Source organism: Pan troglodytes, chromosome 17 (assembly GCF_028858775.2).
Source record: "Pan troglodytes isolate AG18354 chromosome 17, NHGRI_mPanTro3-v2.0_pri, whole genome shotgun sequence".
Taxonomy (NCBI): domain Eukaryota; kingdom Metazoa; phylum Chordata; class Mammalia; order Primates; family Hominidae; genus Pan; species Pan troglodytes.
The window spans coordinates 28314524-28338294 of record NC_072415.2 but is presented as its reverse complement, the minus strand read 5'-3'; the positions used below and the strand labels follow the sequence as shown (position 1 = coordinate 28338294).

At 38.2% G+C, this 23771-nt stretch overlaps 2 protein-coding genes and 1 pseudogene across 11 annotated transcripts in view; 2 read left to right on the top strand and 1 right to left on the bottom strand.

Moving 5' to 3' along the window:
• Window positions 1-13673, bottom strand: part of METTL4 (methyltransferase 4, N6-adenosine) — a 33151-nt gene extending 19478 nt beyond the window's left edge. For 2 of the 9 annotated variants that reach the window (XM_016933409.4, XM_063795540.1), the window contains exons 1-2: window positions 13291-13666; window positions 8964-9797 (exon numbers count right to left, since the gene is read on the bottom strand). In XM_016933409.4, the coding sequence (XP_016788898.1) occupies window positions 8964-9359 (396 nt within the window). In that variant the 5' untranslated portion in view covers window positions 9360-9797; window positions 13291-13666. Of the gene's footprint in view, window positions 1-5902; window positions 5966-8963; window positions 9798-12371; window positions 12508-13025; window positions 13197-13290 lie in introns of those variants that run through there. The other 7 variants (XM_063795538.1, XM_063795537.1, XM_016933408.4 and 4 more) reach the window with 7 other exon arrangements.
• LOC100614528 (ubiquitin-conjugating enzyme E2 variant 1-like) lies at window positions 10534-11264 on the top strand (annotated as a pseudogene).
• Window positions 13611-23771, top strand: part of NDC80 (NDC80 kinetochore complex component) — a 45436-nt gene continuing 35275 nt past the window's right edge. The window contains exons 1-6 of one of the 2 annotated variants that reach the window (XM_001146732.5): window positions 13611-13825; window positions 15119-15228; window positions 17131-17208; window positions 19875-19998; window positions 20098-20270; window positions 21068-21170. In XM_001146732.5, the coding sequence (XP_001146732.1) occupies window positions 15128-15228; window positions 17131-17208; window positions 19875-19998; window positions 20098-20270; window positions 21068-21170 (579 nt within the window). In that variant the 5' untranslated portion in view covers window positions 13611-13825; window positions 15119-15127. Of the gene's footprint in view, window positions 13826-15118; window positions 15402-17130; window positions 17209-19874; window positions 19999-20097; window positions 20271-21067; window positions 21171-23771 lie in introns of both variants that reach the window. The other variant, XM_054671728.2, reaches the window with a different exon arrangement.

Genomic DNA, 23771 nt, shown 5'->3' with positions numbered 1-23771 from the left:
CTTCACAGTTCTTGACAGGGGTACTGGGTAATTAGACGGATCTTGCATCAGTATAGGGGCATAATTAGCCCTAAACACTATTCTAAACCAACCCAAAAAAATCTACCCAGCAAGCGAGAAATTAATGCAAAAATCTCTAAAGACACAGAAGTTCTGAAAAACACTATCAACTAACTTTATCTGACATTCATAGAACACTGCCTCTAACACTGCATCTGACATTCATAGAACACTGCATCTAACAATTTTTGGAAAGAATATGTATAGACAATACATATTCTTCCCAAAAGCATATAATACAGGCACAAAGATAACTCGTATGCTGGGCCATAAAACAAGGTTCTAGAAATGTAAAAGGACTGAAATCCCAAGCGTATGTTCTATACCCCATTGGATTTAAGTTAGAAATCAAGAACAAGACACTGAGATAAACTCATTATCTGGAAATGAAATAGAACACTTCTAAATAATTCATATAGTCAAAGATGAAATAATAAGGAAAATCAGAAAATAACTTTTTATTGAATCAAAATGAAAATACAAATATCAAAATACGTGGAAGGCAACCAAAGCAGTGATTTAGAGGGAAACTTACAGCTTTAAGTGCTTAAGTTAGAAAAGAAAAAAAGATGTAAGTTAACCGACATAACATTCCACTTTAAGAAAATACCCAAGAAAATTAAAAATTAAAAAAGTTAGAAAAAGAAGAGCAAAGTAAACCAAAAGAAATAATAAAAAAAAAACAGAAGTCAATAAAATGGAAAACACAGAGACAGTAAGGAAAATTAACTAAATTAAAAGCTTGTTCTTTGAATATTTGTAAATCATATATCTGATAGGGGGTTAATATCCAGAATATATAAAGAACTTCTAAAACTCAACAAGAAAAAAACAAACAGCCCAGAAGATGAACAAAGGATACAAACAGACATTTCTCTCAAGAAAATATACAAATGGCCAACAAGCACATAAAAAGATGCTCGACATTACTAACCATTAGGTAAATACAAATCAACACCACAATGAGATACTACTCCACACCTACTAGGATAGCTATTATCAAAAACAAAAGTGTTGGCAAGAATGTGGAGAAACTGGAGCCCTTGGGTATTGCTGGTAGGAATGTAAAATGATAGAACCACTGTGGAAGGCAGTATGGTGGTTCCTCCAAAAATTAATCACAGAATTACAATAAAATCCAGCAATTCCACTTCTGGGTATATATCCAAAAGAACTAAAAGCAAGAACTGGAATAGATATTTGTACACCTGTCTTCAGAGAAGCATTATTCACAACAGCCAAAAGGTAGAAACTACGCAAAAGTCCATAAACAAATGGATAAGCAAAATGTAATATTTACATAAAATGGAATATTTTTCAGCCTTAAAAAGGAAAGAAATTCTGATATATGCTACATGGATGAACCTTGAAGACACAGTGAAATAAGCCAGATGCAAAAGGACAAGTATTATGTGATTTAACTTATATGAGGTATAGGCAAATTCACAGAGACGGAAAGTAGAATACTAGTTACCAGGTAGCAGGGGAAGGGGTAGTGGGGAGTTACTATTTAATGTGTAGTTTCAGTTTGGATGCGGTAATGATGGCATGACACTCTGAATGTACTCAGTGCCACTAAATTGTACATCTAAAAATGGTTAAAACAGTAAATTTTATGATACGTATATTTTACCTATTTAAAAAAACCACAAATTACTAATAAAAGCAATGAAAAAGTTATTATCACCACAGATCCTACAGACATTAAAAGAAAGCATAAGATAACATGACTTCATGCTAACAAATTTGACAACTAGGATGAAATGAACATATTTCTGTTTTTTGTTTTTTATTTTTTTGAGAGGGAGTCTCTCTGTCACCCAGGCTAGAATGGAGTGGCATGATCTCGGCTCACTGCAACCTCCACCTCCCAGGTTCCAACAATTCTCCTCCCTCAGCGTCCCGAGTAGCTGGGGTTATAGGTGCCCACCACCACACCTGGCTAATTTTTTTATATTTTTAGTAGAGATGGGATTTCACCATGTTGGCCAGACTGGTCTCCAATTCCTAACACCAAGTGATCTGCCCACCTCGGCCTCCCCATAGTGCTGTGATTACAGGCATGAACCACCATGTCCAGCCTGAAATTAACACATTTCTTAGAAAATAAAACTTGTGAAAACTGACATCAACAGAAACAGAAAACCTGAAAATCCTGTTCTCTATTAAAAAACCTGATTTTGTTACTAAAAACCTTCCCCCATGACAATTAAAACACAACACATCGGAACTTACATGATGTTGCTAAAGCTGTCCCCAGAGAAAAAGTCTCACCATTAAATTCTTCTATCAATAAATAAAGAAAAAAGAAAAGAGGAAAAAAGTAAAGTTGCCAAAAAAGTATCCACCACAAAAAGCAACACACTGAGATGGTTACAAAGTGGGGGTTCTATCAAACTTTATCAAACTTCTAAAGAACAAATTATCCCAATTACTTTTCTATTGCTCCAGAAAATTGGAAAGTAAAAAGAAGGAAAACTTCTAGCTTCCAACACGAGAGGGCTAATAAGTTCTCCAGCATGCAAACATCCTACATATTTACATATATAATTATATATAAGGCCGAAGAAGTAAATATATCAGACCAATCTCTCTTATGACTGTCCCAAATAAAACATTAGCAAATAAAATCCAGAAGAGGCCGGGCGCGGTGGCTCACGCCTGTAATTCCAGCACTTCGGGAGGCCGAGGCGGGCAGATCACGAGGTCAGGAGATTGAGACCATCCTGGCTAACACGGTGAAACCCCGTCTCTACTAAAAACATACAAAAAATTAGCTGGGCGTAGTGGCGGGCGCCTGTAGTCCCAGCTACTCGGGAGGCTGAGGCAAGAGAATGGCATGAACCCCGGAGGCAGAGTTTGCAGTGAGCGGAGATGCGCCACTGTACTCCAGCCTGGGCGACAGAGCGAGACTCTGTCTCAAAAAAAAAAAATCCAGTAGAACATTTTAAAAATAGTAACATCATGATCATTTGGAATATATTCTGCAAATGCAAGGATGGTTAATTGAGGAAGAATCATAGGAAAAATCTATTCGGTCTCCTTCAATAGGATCAATAGGTTCACGGAAAAAAATTTTTTAAAAAGAAAAAAAAAATCTGTTCAATCTCCATATATGCCTAACATGTTATTTCCAACTCAGTTGAAACCCAGTATTATGCTTAATGATGAAATTATCCCCCTTGTCAAGGACAAGACAAAGTAACTATGCTCACATATATTACTTATATTTATTATGCACACAAATATTCTTTAATATTGTATTATAATTTCCACCCTACAGAATTAGAGAAGAAATCGGAAACATGCTAATTGGAAAGGTATAAGTAAAATTACTACTATTTGAAAGAGTTATATATCTGGAAAATCCAAGAGATACAACAACAAAAAATTACTACAACTTAACAAGAAACCTGCAAGGCCTTTATAAAGAAAATTTTACACAACGACAAAACAAAACGTGAACAAATGGAAAAATACATTCATGTTTTGGGGTGGAATCACCAACATCTTAAAGATGTCAACACTGCCCTAATTTAATTTAGAAATTTAACTTGATGCCATAAAAATGGCAATAGGTTTTCTAACTAGATGTTATCATTGATCCTAAAATTTATATGGGGAAAGAAAACAAATTTATTAAAAAGAGGAGTGATGAGAAAAGGATGGGGATGGGCAGGACTGGCACTACCGGATAGTGAAACCTCTAAATCTGATTCAGCAAATATTCTGTCCTACTACTTTTTAAGAGTTTGATCCCATTCTGCAGCACATTTCATAATTTGTATTTATGATTAATACAAGTATGTAGCAATTAGAATATACATGAATTCAAGAAATTCTATTCTCTAATTTCATGTAAACTTTAAAGTGAAAGTAAATCTTATTAATTTTTTTATAGATATAAATACCCTGGATTTTCCTGGTATTTCTGCAGTTAACCTTGCAAGTGTCATTTCCAGAAAATAGGTGTATTTCCAAAATTAACAGATAAACTGCTCATATTGAGGGATTTAACATTTGTGTATTCAGCTGTCTTCAGAACATTTAAAACCCAATGTGTTTACGAAAACCACAATAAGATACCACTTTATATCCGTCAAAATGGCTATGATCAAAAAAAAGGGGGGCAGGGGCTGCATACAGTGGCTCTTGTCTGTATTCCCAGCACTTTGGGAGGCCAAGGCAGGAGGACTGCTTGAGCCCAGGAGTTCAAGACCAGCCTGGGCAACATAGTAAGACCTTATCTCTACAAAAAAATAAAAAATTAGCTGAGCATGGTGGCACATGCCTGTAGTCCCATCTACTCAGGAGGCTGAGGCAAGAGGATCACTTGAGCCCAAGAGTTCAAAGCCACGGTGAGCCATGACTGCACCACTGCACTCCAACCTGGGCAACACGGTGAGACCCTGCCTCAAAAGAAAAAATGAAAGTTAAACATAAAAGCTAATCCAACAATTCCACTTCTGGGTATATACCTAAAAAAAGCAGGGTCTCAAACAGATACTTGTACACCAATGTTCACAGAAACATTATTCATAATAGCCAAAATGTGGAAACAACCCAAATGACCATGAACAAATAAATGAATAAACAAAATGTAGTATATACAAACAATGAAATATTATTCACCCTTAAAAAGGAAATTCTGATAAATGCTACAACATGGATGAACCTTGAAGACATTATACTAAGTGAAATGAGCCAGATACAAAAAGATAAACATTGTGTGATTCCACTTATATGAAATATCTACCATAGGCAAATTCACAGACACAGTGAGTAGAATAAAGGATACCAGCAGCTGGGGGACAGTGGGGATGGGGAGTTATTAAACAATGGTAGAGTTCCAGTTTGGGATGATGAAAAAGTACTAGAGATGAACAGCAGTGGTGTGGTACAACACTGTGAATGTATTTAATGCCACAGAATTTTACACCTAAAAATGGTTAAAAATGGAAAAATTTATGTATATTCTACTACAACAAGAAAGAAAGGGGAAAAAACCCAGGGTTCTACCATCACATTAATTCAACAAGACTGAATTCCAGACTGAATTTTGCCATTTCAAAGGTGCTCCATGGAAAAAAAAAATTAAGCTTAAAATATTTGTGTTCATTCTGTTTCTTCTCATTTCTTTAACTCTCTGATCTCATTTATCACTATGTTCTAGAAACATATCCTTCACATTACTCATGCTCTCTTCTGCCACTATCTTAATATATTGTTTTATCTAGACAATAGGATTTCATAATCTCTAAAATCTCTAAACTTAACCAATATAGCATAAGTTTACTTTGTTAAATATTTAAACTAATAGAAGTACATGAAGTTTCAATAAAAACTGGTTTAGGCTGGATGCAGTCGCTCACTCCTGTAAAATCCTAGCACTTTGGGAGGCTGAGGCTGGCGGATGGCCAGAGCTCAGGAGTTTGAGACCAGCCTGGCCAACATGGTGAAACACCATCTCTACTAAAAATACAAAAAATTAGCAGGGCATGGTGGCACACGCCTATAATCCCAGCTACTCAGAAGAGGCCAAAGCATGAGATTGCTTGAACCCGGGAGGCAGAGGCTACAGTGAGCTGAGATCACACCACTACCACTCCACTCCAGCCTGGGCAACAGAATGAGACTCTGTCTCAAAAAAAAAAAAAAAAAAAAAAGACAAAACTGGTTTAAACTGTTCATTACTATAAAATTAACAATAAATATATTAAGTGCTAAGCCTGATCAAAATGATTGCTTGATTTTGAAAAAAAATCCTTATTTATGTTGTCCATTTATTTTCTACTACTTCACATTAAGCTTCCAATGTGATCAATGAACATTTTACACTTACCTTTGTATGGTATTCCATAGCATCCAATTCACCTTGATTGAAAACAACACATCTTTTACGCTTCTAAAGGGTAGATCAATTACAGGGGAAAAGTTATTTTGCCATTAATATTTTGCTTTTTCATTATAACATTATTTATGTCTTATATCTGTCTAATAATAATTAATAATTAATAGTAGTAATTGTCTACTGAGGTCAAAATCAATGCAAAGGGTATGGAGTGAGGAGGTAAGCTTTCCCAAAGTAAATTAAAAACAACAACATAAACAAAATGGATTGTAAAAGGTCACCTCAGCTTTATCTGCTATTAATAAGAACTAGTTCTGGCTGGGCACGGTGGCTCACGCCTGTAATCCCAGCACTTTGGGAGGCCAAGGCGGGCGGATCACGAGGTCAGGAGATCCAGACCATCCCGGCTAACATGGTGAAACCCCATCTCTACTAAAAATACAAAAAAAAAAAATTAGCCAGGCATGGTGGCAGGCGCCTGTAGTCCCAGCTACTTGGGAGGCTGAGGCAGGAGAATGGTGTGCGAGACTCTGTCTCAAAAAAAAAAAAAAAAAAAAAAAAAGAACTAGTTCCACATGATAAAGTGTAGCATCAGCACCCATGAAATACAAGGAAACTATGACACCGTATGAAGTTACCAGTGCCATCTATCACTTTATATATGGTATAGTTATTCTCAATTTCCTTTATTTCTGAGAAGAGGAACTAGCCAGGTGCTATCATCAAAAGAAATTCCAATGTGCTTATGACTGATGAGGGTTAGGTATGAATCAGATTTATATTGACACTGTTCTATATCTAACAATTCCATAGAAAAGAATATGTAAGGCCATGCAATATAGAGTAAGGACTTTGTACTTTTTATGGCTGAAACTCCAGTGCTTACCTTGTGTCAAACTCTTAGCATGCTAACAATAAATGTCTGTTGGCTAAATAAATAAGTGGACTTAATATTGTATAATTTGCTTTAGCATATCAGAAGGTGTCATCAAGATTACATTTATTACATAGGCTCATCTATTTTTTTCCATGTTATGAGAAATTTACCCAACCTGAGAGATTAAACATTAAAAATTAATGCCCATACCCTGAAAACTATAAAGTCCTTTACAAAGGCTTGTTATTATCTGAATTACTTATATTACAACATACTATTTTACTAAGACCTCGGACAATGCTAAATATTTTCTTTTCTGTGTGTGACACATAGTAAATGATCAATAAATATTTGATGAAAGGAAAAAGGGGACTGGGCATGGTGGCTCACACCTGTAATCTCAGCACTTTGGGAGGCCGAGGCAGGTGGATCACCTGAGATCAGGAGTTCAAGACCAGCTTGGCCAACAAGGTGTCTACTAAAAATACAAAAAATTGGCCGGGTATGGTGGTGGACACACATAATCCCAGCTACTCGGGAGGCTGAGACAGGAGAATTGCTTGAACCTGAGAGGCAGAGGTTTCAGTGAACCGAGATCACGCCACTGCGCTCCAGCCTGGGCAACAGAGCAAGACTCCGTCGCAAAAAAAAAAGGGGGATCAACACATGAACACATAGAGGGGAGCAACAGATACTGGGGCCTACTGGAGGATGGAGGTCAGAGGATGGGAGGAGGGAAAGGATCAGGACAAATAACTAATGGGTACTAGGCTTAATACCTGGGTGATGAAATAATTTGTACAACAAAACCCCATGACACAAATGTATCTATATAACAAACCTATACATGTACCTGTGAACTTAAAAATTAAAATTAAAATTAAAAAAAGAAAAATATGCACAAGAAAAAAGTCACAATATTAAAAAGTTCCATTTCAGAAAATGTATTTTCTTTATTACTTTCCTTATTCTAATTCTCAACAAACTTTCGTATTTAATATCTTTCTTCTTCACCGAATTATAAGATCCATCAGGGAGGGATTATGTTTATCTTGTTTCATCACTCTGCATACAATGGCACATAGAAAAAGCTCAAACGTTTGTTCCGTGAGTAATGAATGTTAATCCTATCACTAAAAAAGAAAATGTTGAGGCCGGGTGCAGTGGCTCAAGCCGAGGCGGGCAGATCATGAGGTCAGGAGATCAAGATCACCCTGGCTTAACACAGTGAAGTCCCGTCTCTACTAAAAATACAAAAAATTAGCCAGGCGTGGTGGCAAGCGCCTGTAGTCCCAGCTACTCGGGAGGCTGAGGCAGGAGAATGGCGTGAACCCGGGAGGCGGAGCTTGCAGTGAGCTGAGATAGCACCACTGCACTCCAGCCTGGGTGACAGAGCAAGACTCTGTCTCAAAAAAATAAATAAATAAATAAATAAATAAATAAATAAAATAAACAAATAAATAAAAATAAGTAAAAAAGACAATGCTGATATCAGATATCTAAAATGGACTTTGTAAAATCACCTCTAAATTCCTGAAAGAGATAAAAAGTATTAAAGCATAATTAATTTGATCCTGTATGGCATTCCCAAAACTCTACTAAAAGATTGCACCAGTGTGAATATACAAATACATATACTTTACAAACAGGTATATTTACCACAGGAGCTTTCTACTTGTATCACTAGAAACTTTTAAAACAATCAACCTTCTTACAAACTTTTATTACATATCTCCAAGGGATAGCTCTCTAAAAACCTCCGAAAAACCACTTACTGCTTAGAAATTTTGTAGAAAAACTTTTTTTTTAAAGCAAAAACAGTTGTAAACATATTCAATTAATACAAATGCCTAATCAAGAAAAGGGTTTTTTGGGAGTTTTTTGTTTGGCTTTTTGTTTGTTTTTTTGCTGTCTGGGTTTGTTTTCTTTGCTTAATTTACAGAGAATTCACTTCCCAGCCAACTTTGCTTATTTTTGAAATACTATGCAATTTGGTCTTCTAAGAATAGTTGAAGCTAGAAAAAAGCTACAAATTATTTCGGATATGCTAAAGCCTTTTTGGGTTTTACTGATTCTTCTTTATACTTTACGAATCACTAGATATTTAAGACATTTAGATAATAAATCTCAATTATGTTTTCTGGAGAAAAATAAGTATTTCTTAAAACTTTCTACCTTCCCAATAATAGAAATGGAGATTTCTTTTTTAACACCATTCATCAGATCTTCCTTTTCATTACTTTGCTGGCATTCTTTATGAACAGCTGGAGTTATATAAGGTTTGGTGACATCAAACAGTTCAGGTCGAAAAACAAATTTTCGTGTGAACATTTCATAATTTCCTCCATCATCATTCTCTGGCTTAGTGGAAGAGTCAGAAGCAATAAATGCAGCGCAGACTCCAGAGGAGGACACAGAATCCATTTGAAGAGACTCAAAGTGAACAGAAGTAGTGAACTCCTTTTTACGGCAACAAGGTTCATGATGCTGGTGAAGTTGATAGTTTATCTTGTTGATAAAAGAAAGATGATCCAGTAACCACCCAGCTGACAACTGGTGTACCACAGACATTCCCTTCCTTTAAAAAAGCCTCTGGGAATTAGGAACTAGAATTAAAATCCAACTTTCCAGATCAGCTTCTTAAATGTCTTGTATTTCAATAAACATACACTTCATACACACAGATAGATTTGATATACAAGTACAAAAACCTGACATGCACATTGAAGAGAATTTATCATTCATGATGTTAATATATACAGAAATTCTAAGGAAAATTGCAATGTTTTAATATAAACTTTCTTTTTAATTTCAGAGTTGATAATTCAACATTTTCAGCCAAAATTTGGCCAAAGGGGGTTAAAACCTGATCTTATGTCTGGAATCCCAATGTGATCCTTCTGTCTTCCTGGGCCCCCCACGACTTCTTGCTTTGGTCCTTGGGTCTAGCCACTAGGTCCACATCCTCCAAGTCAGGAAGTCATTGAATCCTTAAAAGGACAAAGTAGCCTGTAAAAGCAAAGAACACTACATTAGCTACGTGAATTCACCCTTTTTAATGAGATAAACCTATCTAGAGAGGGGCACAGAATTTCAGAAGGTGCTGTTAGCAGGTAATCCCTTGTTTTTGCAAACTACACTTGTCATAGTAAGTTAGCCCATTCTCCAGTATCATCTGCCCTACTTAATCACTACTACCAATGGAGTAATAAGGTAAAAAGAAAAAAATTGTTCTAGTCAGAGAAAATGCAATTTTAACAGCACATCAGAAGCACTAAACCCTAGCAAAACCGCAAGGTTAAGAGTCTAGATCTGTAATTGGTTCTGAGCAGTACCCCTTGGATAACTAGGTTTCTCAGAACTAACCTTTTTTCAAAAGATGGATTAGAGTTCTAGATATTGCTTTCTAAATCCAGTGCAGTGGAGAACTTAAGAGGGGACAGAATAAGAAATAAATGAGTGCTTAATGGCACAATTAATAATCATAGCATTTAGATTCAAATTTCTAACTCCATGAGTGATATTATGATGTACATTGGTTTTCATCCACAGTTCCTGGCTCACAGCCCCTGTAGCCTTACTGAGTGCAGGGATGAAGGCTGAGTTGATCACCAGTGACCAATAATGTAATCATTCATGTCTGTACAATGAATTTGGGAGATGTGACACTATCTCAAGATAGAAATAGTGTCAGAAATGAATTAGAGGGAAGAAGGGACAAGCCTAAGAGTGACAGTGACACATGATGGCAGTCACCACAGGCTCAGGAGTAGGAGTACCTCTCAATTTCCAACTGTTGGAAGAACCTGAAGAAGGTTAGAAAGGAGTGGCTGGGCGTGGTGGCCCACGCCTGTAATCGCAGCACTTTGGGAGGCCGAGGCGGGCAGATCCCCTGAGGTCGGGAGTTCAAGACCTGCCTGGCCAACATGGTGAAACGCTGCCTCTACTAAAAGTACAAAAATTAGCTGGGCTTGGTGGCATGCGCCTGTAATCCCAGTTACTCAGAAGGCTGAGGCATGAGAATCACTTGAACCCAGGAGGGAGAGGTTGCAGTGAGCCGAGACTGCACTACTGCACTCCAGCCAGGGCAACAAGAGTGAAACTATGTTTCAAAAAAAAAAAAGGAGTATGAGATGGCACAGATAGCTAGAGTCGAGAAGATGATAAAGACATGACACTTACCAAATGGACAGGGATGATAATTGGGCCTTCAAGAACAATTTACGAAAACTGAATATACAGCTTTAAAATAGAATGTGGACCTAAATACCCAGCAGCACTCCCCTTTGTAAGATGTGTAACAAAAATTAATGCTATTCTAAAGGAGTGGTGGACTCAAGAGCCATTTCAGTGCTAGCTAAATAGGAGAATTCAGATAGCATCAAAGTTGTCTTGGAAGAGGTTGAACACCTAATGACATCTAAAGAAAACACGAAACTCCCTCAGCAGCCTGAAAGACACTGTTACAGTAATTAATCAAAAAGAAAAACCATAGTCCCTTTTCCCCACACCCATTCAATTTAAGCAGTCTTCATTTTCAACAGTAGTAAATTTTCTAGATACATCTTGTAGACCTCACAGTACTAGAAAGGATGCTCCTATTCAAAAGAAATGTATCTTAAGATACTGTGAATGATACTAACTTTTTTGTCCATTTGAATTATGTAAGTTGTGCTATAACAAATCATCCTGTCAAGCGACAGGATCAAGCAAGTATATTTAAATTGATTCCCATCATAACTGGTGGGGCACATCTAATTCAACTGTGGAAAGACCACACAATCACCTTGCTTCTCCTTACATGGCCTGGAGTCTCCGCCTTCTCCCCCTACCGCTCTCCCTTCCTCCCACCCCCACCCACTGCAACAGCCCTCTAGCCTGGGAGGCTTGTTAGAGTAGACGTGAAGATCACAGCCTGTGGGACCACTGCTGAGTGTGTGGGCACTCAGTTTAAGTATTCAGTGATGCTCCTTCCAAACCACTGTCCTGTCCCCACCTCTTCCACTCCCACCCTTGGCCAAAGCACAGATCATAAGCCCTCTGCTCCGCTCCCCTCTGAGATTCGCCTTCCATGAGGAATTCAGGGCTTTCCCCATATCTTCTCTTCCTCACCTTTATCAAGAGATGCTGCTCCCTCCCCGTCAAGTCTCTTTTTGCACTGTCACCACCCAACACTTTCCATGACACTTCTTTGCTTTGACCAGAAGCCATAAGGTAAGGTTGGAAGAACATTTATTCACTCTCCACCAGCCTAGGAAATTAATAGTGGGTCCTCAGCCCTGCCACCTTCTGGTGTTATCATCAGCCTTTTAACTCAGGTTTTGATATGGTGAAAAGAGTCACCAGGGTTATTCAGACACCCCGACTGTCAGGGTCCTTGGTGGTTAAACCTGGGAAAAGGCCACATGAAGGCAACTGTAAGCACACATGATCCCTCTGAATTGTTTTCTTTTCCTGCAATTGTGCTTGCTCTTAAAAATTGAAGTTTTAAACAGGGCTCACATGTGATCATCCTTCCATCTACTGGAGTCTAGCTTGAAATGTGACAACCGGAACCAAAAGAACCTTGAATTTGGTGCCTACTTTGGTTTTGGTGCTGCTGCTTCTCAAGATCCTCAGCAGGGATTAAGAAGTTGGGGTGCACAGCAGGAATATCAGGAAATTGGCAGGCTTGACTTCCTGGCAAATTGCTAGCAGGACCGCTAAATGATGAACTGTACTGTGAATGTATACCGAAATACAAGCAATTATTTCTGTACTAAAGGTGTTTTTAATTTTGTATTTGTGTAAAACCACCTTTGGAAGCAGCAACTATCTAGTCAGAAAAGCAAATGATGTTTCCATTAATCTTTTCTGAGGAAAACATTAGTGCTAAGGATTTAACAACCTGTAGGTAAAGTTTAACCTAACAGTATTCCACAAGGAGACTTTTTATTATCAGACGGTTGCCTATTTTTAATATAATTTTTATATTAATATAATCCTTGGTTCCTCCCCATCCCCTTCATAGGCCACAGCTGAGGTGAAAAGGGTCCTGGAATGGCTAGTGAGAGCTAGAAATTCAGACGGGAAAACTGAAACTCAGAGCAGAAAGGCAACCTGCCCAAAAATAACAACGCTAGTTAATGGCACAATTGCTACCAGACCCAAGTATCCAGACTTCCTGGAGCTGTGAGATCTTTCATCACCACCACTCTCCAGGTACCGGGCAGTGCCTGTTTCTGGATTCAAACTCACAGCAGCGAGGAAATCCTATTTTAGCAAAGTGATCTACTGTTACTGTTGTTAGTGCACCCCTCTCCGGCGTCTCTGCTTCACATCCACTCCCTCGCCGCCCGCCCCCAAACACTTGGATTCTTCCTAGCCTCTCACAGGTCAGCCACCACTAGAGGACCGTGAGCCTCCGGCAAGTGATCAAATACTGAGCCCGAATTTCGGCAGCCGTACCAACGCAATCCTTGGAGCCCATTCCACCCACTCCGCAGCCCCTCTCCCACCTCACCTCTTCCCTTGTCAGAAAAGCGGACGCCGCCTTCCCAGACTCTCCTCATGAAAACAGCACCCATCTAAATAGTGATCATGAAAAACGCCCCTTTCAGTCCACAGAAAAAAAGCTTTCTCCTTTTCTAAGAGTCCATGGGCGCCGCCATGTTGCTGTACGGAAAAACGTTTCCAGGGCGAGTTGAGCGTTCAGGGCACTCCTCGGCGCTCAAGCTGCCCACAGGTCTTCCGACCTAACTTTAGGGGTCGTGCCAGACTTCGTAGGGACGGCCACACTGGCCCACAGACCCCAGTTCCTGGGGTGACGCAGCTGGGCGCGACCAGCACGCAGACTTCCAGCGACGAGGCGGTCGCATGGAAGTTACTGCGCGCGTCGTGCGTAATGACGTCAGCGCCGGCGGAGAATTTCAAATTCGAACGGCCTTGGCGGGCCGAGGAAGGACCTGGTGTTTTGATGACTGCTGTCCTGTCTAGCAGATACTTGCACGGTTTACAGAAATTCGGTCCCTGGGTCGTGTCAGGAAACTGGAAAAAAGGTGACTGAATGACATTGGATTAACTTTGTTTCTGCAGAGCTGTTCTGGAGGAAGAAAGTGATGGCGCCAATGACTTAAATTTAGAGGTCCTGAGGCGATGTTTTGGTGTTTGTTTGCTGTTGGGAGAAGCCTCGAGGCCAAAACTGTGCGAGGCGCTGGTTTCACGGGATCTATTAAATTTCTAGTGGCAACGATTTCCCAAGGAGGAAAGGGGAGGGCCTGGGGGACACTGATGAGGAGTGGAGGCTCGGGAGAGGAAACGGGGAAGAATTGAAGGGGGCGGAAAGAGATGGACAAGAGAGGACTCGTTGGGTGGGTTGCGTCTGAATACTAGTGTAGCTTCTTATGGCCGTGTAGGACTGCGTGTAGACGTCTTCATCTTAAATCATGAGAGCTACATTATAAGTGGAGATTAAACGTGGACACACAGGTGTGAGTGGAAAAGTTGAATAGATGAACAAGCGCATATTGAAGAAGAAATAGGCGGCCAAAATCAAGAAGAGTCTAATCAGTGTAAAAGACTAAGGAGTACCCAGAGAAGTAAAAGGATTGTCACCTTCCTGAAAGCCAGGGCAGGACCTGAGAAGGCTGGGTGCAGAGATGAGACAGGATCAAAAGTTTTGTCAATCATGTGTATCCTAGGAGACAACCTTTTTAGCAGATGTGAAGGGAGTGACCTGTTAATGTGGTTTGTAAATGGAGGCAGCCTATAGACCATTTTATGGACCGGATGATTTATCCTTGTTGAAGGGGAGATTGATGCCAAAAGGGCAGTAATTAAGGAAACAATGGGTTAAGGACAGAGCAGGAGAGATTGACATTAGGAAAACAGAATAATTCCATTCTCTGAAACCAAAGAAACGGAAACATTTTGAGGTGAATAAGAGAATTTGAGGTAATTTTTTTGTCTTCCTATTGAAATAGGCACAGCCAACAGCAGTAATGTGGTCTGGGTAACAGACAGGGCTTTAGCTACCACGGATACCCTTGTGAAGGCAAAAACCGTAACTTACTCATCTTTGCATCTCCTGCATTGCCTAGCACACTCCCCTATATATATAGTGGGCAGTTAATAAATGTTTATGTTGAATATTTTTAAATGGAATTAAATAGATGTTCCTTGCAAATGAGAACTTCAGTGTACATGAACAAAAAAGAGATACCCCAGGGGAAAGATGATGATCTTGAAGAAACAATGAAACCTGAGTGTCTTTCTGTTTAAGGATAAATAGTTGCTTAATGTACCATCTCTGTCTGGAAAGTTTTTTTTAAATACTGAATTCGTGAATGTAGGTCATAAGCATGAAGCGCAGTTCAGTTTCCAGCGGTGGTGCTGGCCGCCTCTCCATGCAGGAGTTAAGATCCCAGGATGTAAATAAACAAGGCCTCTATACCCCTCAAACGTGAGTATTTCCCTTGTGGTTCTAATTTGCATGCTTTATCATCTTAGGCAAAGAAATCATAAAAAATAGTTAATATAAAGATGTAATATGAGTGATGTCTTGGTGAATCTTGTCTGTTCCCAGGGGTACCTAATTTTGGATCAATGAAATCTAAAAGTGGGCATGATACTCTGGTAGGTGTTGTTTGTGTCATTTGTTTCATAAATTCCCAAAGCCAAATGCTTTACCAGGCACCCCCTAAAAGGACTGTTAATTCTTGTTCAGTACTCTCTTATTTTTCTCTTTTATTCTAGAGCTACTTGTTTAAGCAGGCTCTGTGCTGTAACTTAGAGTTCACTGAGATATTTCCAATTAGCAAAGCTTCAATCATATCAGAGCAAAATTATTTGCTCTCATAAGGTATAATATAGTAGCAGCCTACAAAACACCACTCCTCCGAACTCTTTCCTCAAGATTTGCTGGAAAAATATCTGAAAGAACCTGCTATCATAAACTATAGTTTTTCATTATGAGTGATTATCTTCCAGATAAGAGAAAGCTATTTGTAAGCCATTGTAGAGCTGTATAATTCTTCTCTAGTACCGAGGTACAAGTTACTTGCTAACTGTTTTTAAATTACTTGGATTTACATAGTATGAGCCTATGTTACTTTTAGAAATTTGAAATATTTATATATTTTTCCTTTTGAATACTGTAAACCAAGAAAATGTTTGTGCTGTTATACATTACTTATACCAAAAAAAGTTATGCCTTTAATTGTATTAGAAGCTAAAAGGTCACCATTGTCAATGTTTTTTTGCCTGCAGTTTAGATAATGTAATAAGTGCAGCTACATTCTAATACAGAGTAGGCTCTAAAAAAAAAAAATGTAAATGTGGTTAAGATAATGGAAATCATAATGTAGATAGGGTTTTTGTTCTGCAGAGAAGCAAAAGACTTAAATCTGCATAACAAGCCTTACCTTTGACCATTTTGTCTTAACTGGACTTCCTACCTACACTTTTCTTTGTCATGGTAAATAAGTGAAATAAGCAGGGAACAGACAAACAGCACATGTTCTCATAAGTGGAAGCTAAAAAAGTTTATCTCATAGAAGTAAAAAATAAAATGGTTGCTAGAGGCTAGGAAGCATAGGGAGAAGACGGAAATAGGGAGAGATCTGTTAAAGGACACAAAATTATAGCTAAATGGGAGGAATAAGTCCTGGTGTTCATAGCACTGTATAATGACTATAGTTAACAATAATACATTGTATAGTTTTAAATAGCTAGGAGAATATTGACTGTTCCCAACAAAGAAATGATAAATGTTTGAGATGATGGATATGGTAATTACTCTGATCTGATCACTGTACATTATATGTATCACAGCATCACTGTGTACCCCATAAGTAGGTACAATTATGTGTCAATTTTTAATTTTTTCTGTTAATAATTTAAAATCAGAAAGTAATAATAATAATGATATTTAGGCCTGAAAGTATGTTCTGTGTCTTTGGGCTACAAATTTTCTATCTTGTACTTTACCTTCAGGGTTTTTTTTTAACCTTGTTTTTACCCTTTGGAAATGCAAATTTAGAGTAGAAAATGTTTAGATAGTTATTAAAAATGAGATGAGTAAAACAGACCCTGCTGAGGTTAAAACGAAGACTAAATCTACCAAAGGGTACATACACCAGAGGGACCTCTGCTTGTCCCCCAACATTACAAGCATTATAACTTATAGTACCATGTTTAGCCCATCCTATTTGTAACAGCTTTCATGACTGCTAAACATTTTTATGATTTTTGAATTATTTTTATAGCTAGTGGGGAAGAGTTGTTGGTTCTAATATATTTCTAAAAGTTTCTTGAGCTAATTTTAATTTTTATTTTAAAGAGTTGTTTTCTATTTTTCTTAAAGCAAAGAGAAACCAACCTTTGGAAAATTGAGTATAAACAAACCGACATCTGAAAGAAAAGTCTCGCTATTTGGCAAAAGGTAATTATATTTTTCATTAGCTCTAATAAAGGGATTCTTATAGCCATACGTTGTTGCCCTCAGAGAACAAATACATTAGATGACATGGTTCCTTTTGAGAGAAAAGTTATAATCTAGTTTTCCTCTGATTTTAAATGGTTAAAATTTTAGTTTCCATCTGCTGTAGACAGTGTAGCTAACACATTCAGACCACTATTTCATTGTTACAAGTAAATAGTTGATTGAAAATTCTATACCTAGCTTTCAGACACGGTGGAGTCATCGCATTTTAAAATAAGGAGTGGCCAGGCATGGTGGCCATGCCTGTAATCCCAGCACTTTGGGAGGCTTTGCTTGAGTCCAGGAGTTCGAGACCAGCCTGGGCAACATGACAAGACCCTGACTCCACATTTTTTTAATTAGCCAGGCAGGCATGTAGACCAGGTGCAGTGGCTCACACCTGTAATCCCAGCACTTTGGGAGGCTGAGATGATCTTGAGTCCAAGAGTTCGAGACCACCCTGGGCAACATTGCAAGACCCTGTCTCTACAAAAAAAAAATTTTTTTAATGAGCCAGGCGTGTAGACCGGGTGTGGTGGCTCACACCTGTAATCCCAGCACTTTGGGAGGCCAAGGCGGGCAGATCACTTGAGTCCAGGAGTTCAAGACCTAGCTGGGCAATATGGTGAAACCCTGTCTCTACAAAAAATACAATGATTAGCCGGGGGCAGTGGCACATGCCTGTAGTCCCATCTACTTGGAAGGCTGAATCAGGAGGATCACTTGAACCCAGGAGGTGGAGGTTGCAGTGAGCTGAGATCACACCACTGAACTCCACCTTGGGTGACAGTGAGACTCTGTCTCAAAAAAAAACTTTTTTTAATTTAAAAATTAGCCAAGCATCATGGTGCATGCCTATAATCCTAGCTACTCAAGAGGCTTAGGCAGGAGGTTTACTTGAGCCCAGAAGGTCGAGGCTCCAGTGAGCCAGGTTAGCACCACTGCACTCCAGCCTAGGCAACAGAGAAACACCCTGTCTCAAAAAAATAAATGTAAAATGAGGAAACATCATCTAGTCCAACATTTTAGTCATTTTTACAGTCTAAAAGATTAATGAGAACTCCACAGAGCTTTTGTTTTATGGGCTATATCTGTCAAAATTAACCATAGTAGAAATTAAAACTGAGAAAAATTTAAAATATGCATTCAATTTAAAATAACAACCCATTACATGGTAACATAAATAACATGTTTTCAACTTTTAAAAAACGTATTTTCAAAAATAAAACAATTTCAGTAAGAAGAGTGACATTGTTTTACGTTTTTGCAAATCTCTTATGGCTTAATAGCAGACAGCTAGATTCTAATACTTGCTTCTGCATTTAATCTGTTACAATATCATACATCATGTTACCAGCCTCTGGAAAACTCCACTGTACACTTATGAGAGATTGAAAATGAAAAGAACAAATAACATCTTAGTTTTATCATAAAAATAGTTTTGACTGCTCAGTGATCCTTAGACAACACTTTGAGAACAACCATCTATCTGGAGTAGGTCAGTGGTTGTCTAGGCTGCAGGTTGGAGAAGGATTAACTGTTAAGGGGCATAAGGAGACTTTGGTGAATGATAGAAATGCTCATATTTTGATTGGCATAAGTGACACAAATGCATTTATTGTCAAACTTCATCAAACTGTATGCTTTAAACAGGTGCATTTTATTCTAAACAAATTATGTCAATAAAATAGATACCTTTAAAAAAAGTTCAACCCCAAAATTAAGATGATAAATTATGTTGTTGTCTCACCAAAACAAAATATAACTTTAAGACAAACCTGTTTCTTCCATTCTTTTGAAAATATTTAGAGATGAAGTACTTGTCACCTTTTATAAAAGTCTCTGCCATGAAACCAATTTGGTTTCATTGGTTTAAACTTCCATTTTTGGTATTTATTTCAGTTGATGAAAAATCTTAAGGTATTTTTGTAATGTAATTCATCTCAGAGCTAAACTTTAGAGATGATAGTAATTACAAAATCTAATATTTGTGGAGCATTCCTATAGGCCAGACATTGTTTTAAGTGCTTTATCTATATTAAATCTTTCAATCAATCCTCAGAACTGCCCTGTGAGAAGGTACTGATACTGTCTGCACTTTTTTTGTTTTTTTTGAGATGGAGTCTCGCTCTGTCGCCCAGGCTGGAATGCAGTGGCGCGATCTCAGCTCACTGCAACCTCTGCCTCGCCAGTTCAAGCAATTCTCCTGCCTCAGCCTCCCGAGTAGCTGGGATTACAGGTGCCTGCCAACACGTCTGGCTAATTTTTTTGTACTTTTAGTAGAGACGAGGTTTCACCATCTTGGCCAGGCTGGTCTTGAACTCCTGACCTCATGATCCACCGCCTCAGCCTCCCAAAGTGCTGGGATTATAGGCATGAGCCACTGTACCCGGCCAAGTGTGTGTTTATTCTTGCCTCGTTTTACATCCTTATCTTTAACTGCTGTAACCTCATATTTTACTCTTCGTTATTTGCTCCTTTTCTCTGCTTTAAATAAGAGAATTCTGTTTAGTTATAAGAATGTGATGTTTGATGTTGATGTTAAAATGCAAAACTGCCTTGAAATAATTTAGACTTGATCACAGAAGCAAATAGTTTTAACTGGCTGTTTAAAAATATATTTCCAGAACTAGTGGACATGGATCCCGGAATAGTCAACTTGGTATATTTTCCAGTTCTGAGAAAATCAAGGACCCGAGACCACTTAATGACAAAGCATTCATTCAGCAGTGTATTCGACAACTCTGTGAGGTACTTTAGGATTTTAATCTAAACTGTGATTGTTGTCATAGGTATTTTCCAATAATTTTCCATTACAAAACGTTTGGTGGTTCATAAAAATTATTGTAGTTTCTTACAGAAAATGGTTATGCACATAATGTGTCCATGAAATCTCTACAAGCTCCCTCTGTTAAAGACTTCCTGAAGATCTTCACATTTCTTTATGGCTTCCTGTGCCCCTCATACGAACTTCCTGACACAAAGTTTGAAGAAGAGGTTCCAAGAATCTTTAAAGACCTTGGGTATGTATATTTCTTACTAGTTTAGAGACATGACTGGCACACAGAGATGAAACAAATTAAATCAATTTGTAAAAAGTTTGAGTTACAGAAATAATATGTTTTAAGATGACCACTGTGGGCAATATATGTAGGATAAATTGAAGAGAAAAAAAGCAACTGCTTACAAAAAAACAAATAAAAATTGCTGGTGGTAGAAGCAGGAAGGATTAACAAATTGTTAGTAACTGATCAAGTTTGATGATGGATACAGACGGATAAAATCCACTTTTCTTTGTTTAAAAAAAAAAACTACTCCTAGATTATTACAGAGCAACAGAAGACAGAATATAAAGCCCTGAACTGCTGAAGTGACAGAGAATAGAAAAGACAGACTGGATACCACAGATTTTACAGAAGCCAAAAACAAAAAAAAACAGGAAAAAACAGGATTCATGCCTGGTGAAAACAGAGTGTGATGAAATTGAAAGGGGGAAGAACGGATTTGGAGGTGTACATACATGTCATTTATTGGGGGTATATTGAATTTGAGGGAACAAAAGATGTTTTGGGAGAGTAGTCCAGCATATTGGTTGTATAGGTCAAGTTCTGCAGCTTGGGGGATAGATGTACAAAGTAATCTACAGAGAAATACACAGAGATAAGATGACTAAGGATAGAATCCGAACATACCTTACCTCTAACCAAGTCCAGACTGAGTGTATATGTGGAATTTTTTAAATGTAACTTCTTGATTAACCATTATCTTTACTAAATTATAATAACATTAAATTAGCTTATGTTTTTCTGATTTCTCATAGGTATCCTTTTGCACTATCCAAAAGCTCCATGTACACAGTGGGGGCTCCTCATACATGGCCTCACATTGTGGCAGCCTTAGTTTGGCTAATAGACTGCATCAAGGTATTTGATTTGTTCTTTTGAAATGTATACATGGGAAAGGGTTTTTTTCCTCAAAAAAATATTTTCTCTCCCAGTCTTTTGACAGTATTCTCAAAGTCTGCTTCAGAGTTTTCATTTTTCAAAGCACATTTGATTTTAAGTTTTTCAAACTATTATCACAAGGTAAAAGGAAGAAAGTACCAATTGATAAGGAGATTATTTATTATCATGAGGTTTTACAACTCAAAAAAATGAGTCAATAGGAAATTCATTTTTTATTTTCCCTCATGAAATTCATTTTTACCCTTTTTAATTAAAATCCATATTCACTGCAAGAAGTTTGGAGAATACAGTGATATAACCATAATCTCCAAACTCAGACAATAACATAAAATGTTTCCTTGTGATATTTTGTTTTGTTTTGTTTTTGAGAGGGAGTCTCGCTCTGTTGCCCAGGCTGGAGTGCGGTGGCATGATCTCAGCTCACTTCAACCTCCGCTTCCCAGGTTCAAGAAATTCTCCTGCCTCAGCCTCCTGAGTAGCTGGGATTACAGGCATGCACCACCATGCCTGGCTAATTTTCTGTTTTTAGTAGAGACGGGGTTCCACCATGTTAGCCAGGCTGGTCTCAAACTCCTGACCTCAGGTGATCTGCCCGCCTCAGCCTCCCAAAGTGCTGGGATTACAGGCCTGAGCCACCACGACCAGCCCCTTGTGATATAGTTTTAAAAGTGTGTGTTGCTGTGCAAAGTACTATATGTATGTTTTTTAAACTTTTGATACATACCGACAAATTTTTCTCTAGAAAACTTGTACCAATTAAAAGCTCAACAATGTTTGAGCATACCCATTTTTCCAAACCGTAAGCATTGTTGTTTTAAAATCTTTATCAATTTAGGAGGTGAAAAATAGCTTGTTTATATATAAATGTGTGGGTATATGTGTATATGTGTGAATGTATATATATTTAAACAATTTATGTTTTTATATGGTTATTTTTCTTTTAAATTGCTTGTACATGGTTTTTTAGGCAAGTTTTATTTCACCTTTGCTTTTTGCCATGAATTTGAATCTTTATATATTAAACTTACTGATGGTTTTAATAGTTGGCAACACAACAAGCAAAAAAAATTGACAGCTAATTTTTTCTTATTTACATTTTTTGTTTTTAAAGGTGAATTTTTTACATTTATTATAATATCTACTCTTTTGATTTTTTTTTTGTATTGATTTGCAAGGGTGCCATTTTGCAAGTCAAAAATGGTTGAGTCAGAGAAATTAGTTCCTCTCTATATGGTGCAAGTAATTTTTTTCTCTCTCTTTTTTTTTTTAATTTCATGTGCTGTTTTATCTGTTCAGAAATGTGAGTTTTTATCTAATTTAATGCAGTCTCTCCTTTTGTAGCTTCTGAGTTTCCTGTCCTACTTAGTGCTAGAATTCCTAAAGCTAATACTGTTCCCCTGACATTGTCTTGGCCATCAGCAAGGCTTTAACTAAATGAAGGCAGGCACTGGGTATATGGATTTTGACCCAGGAGCCATGCTGGTACATACAGTACCACCCATTGTCAAGAGAGTAGAATTCCAATGCCATAGCCCATTAATAAAAATCCAAGTTTCATTGGACTTTATATATAACATTTATGCATTCAATTTTTCTCTCCCCGGTGATGCCCATGGACATTTGATAACTACTTTTTTGGTCTCACCATCAGATTTTTTTTTTTTTTTGAGACGAGTCTCACTCTGTCGCCTGGGCTGGAGTGCAGTGGCACAATCTCGGCTCACTGCAACCTCCACCTCCCAGGTTCAAACAATTCTCTGCCTCAGCCTCCTGAGTAGCTGGGATTATAGGCACCCGCCATCACATCCGGCTAATTTTTTGTATTTTTAGTAGAGATGGGGTTTCACCATCTTGGCCAGGCTGGTCTCAAACTCCTGACCTCGTGATCCGCCCACCTCAGCCTCCCAAAGTGCTGGGATTACAGGCATGAGCCACCGTGCCCGGCCCTCCAAGCCCATTATTTAAGTTGAAATCCCCTCCTTTTTATATTGCTTTGCATGATGTGATGTATTAATCCATGAGAGACTGCAGGTTTCTTTTTCTAATTTTCTTTCTTACTTAACATAAGCCTAGAAATTTAGCCACATTTAGGAAGGCCTCTTTTCCTCCCCAGTGTTTTTTAAAAAACAATTTTACAAATTTTCTCCTAGTATTTGTATGGCTTCTTTGTGCTGTGTTTAAATCTTAATTCATCTCCAATTTATTTTAGTATAAGAAAGAGAAGGCCTTCTTTTTTAAATAATTCACTCATGTATCACAGTCCCATTTATGGAAAAACTGATATTGGTCGGGCACTGTGGCTCATGCCTGTAATCCCAGCACTTTGGGAGGCTGAGGCAGGTAGATCACCCAAGGTCAGAAGTTAGAGACCAGCCTGGCCAACATGACAAAACCCCATCTCTACTAAAAATACAAAAATATTAGCCAGGTGTGATGGTGCATGCCTGAAGTCCCGGCTACTTGGGAAGCTGAGGCACAAGAATCATTTGAACCCAGGAGGTGGAGGTTGCAGTGAGCCGATATCACACCACTGCACTGCAGCCTAGGCAACAGAGCAAA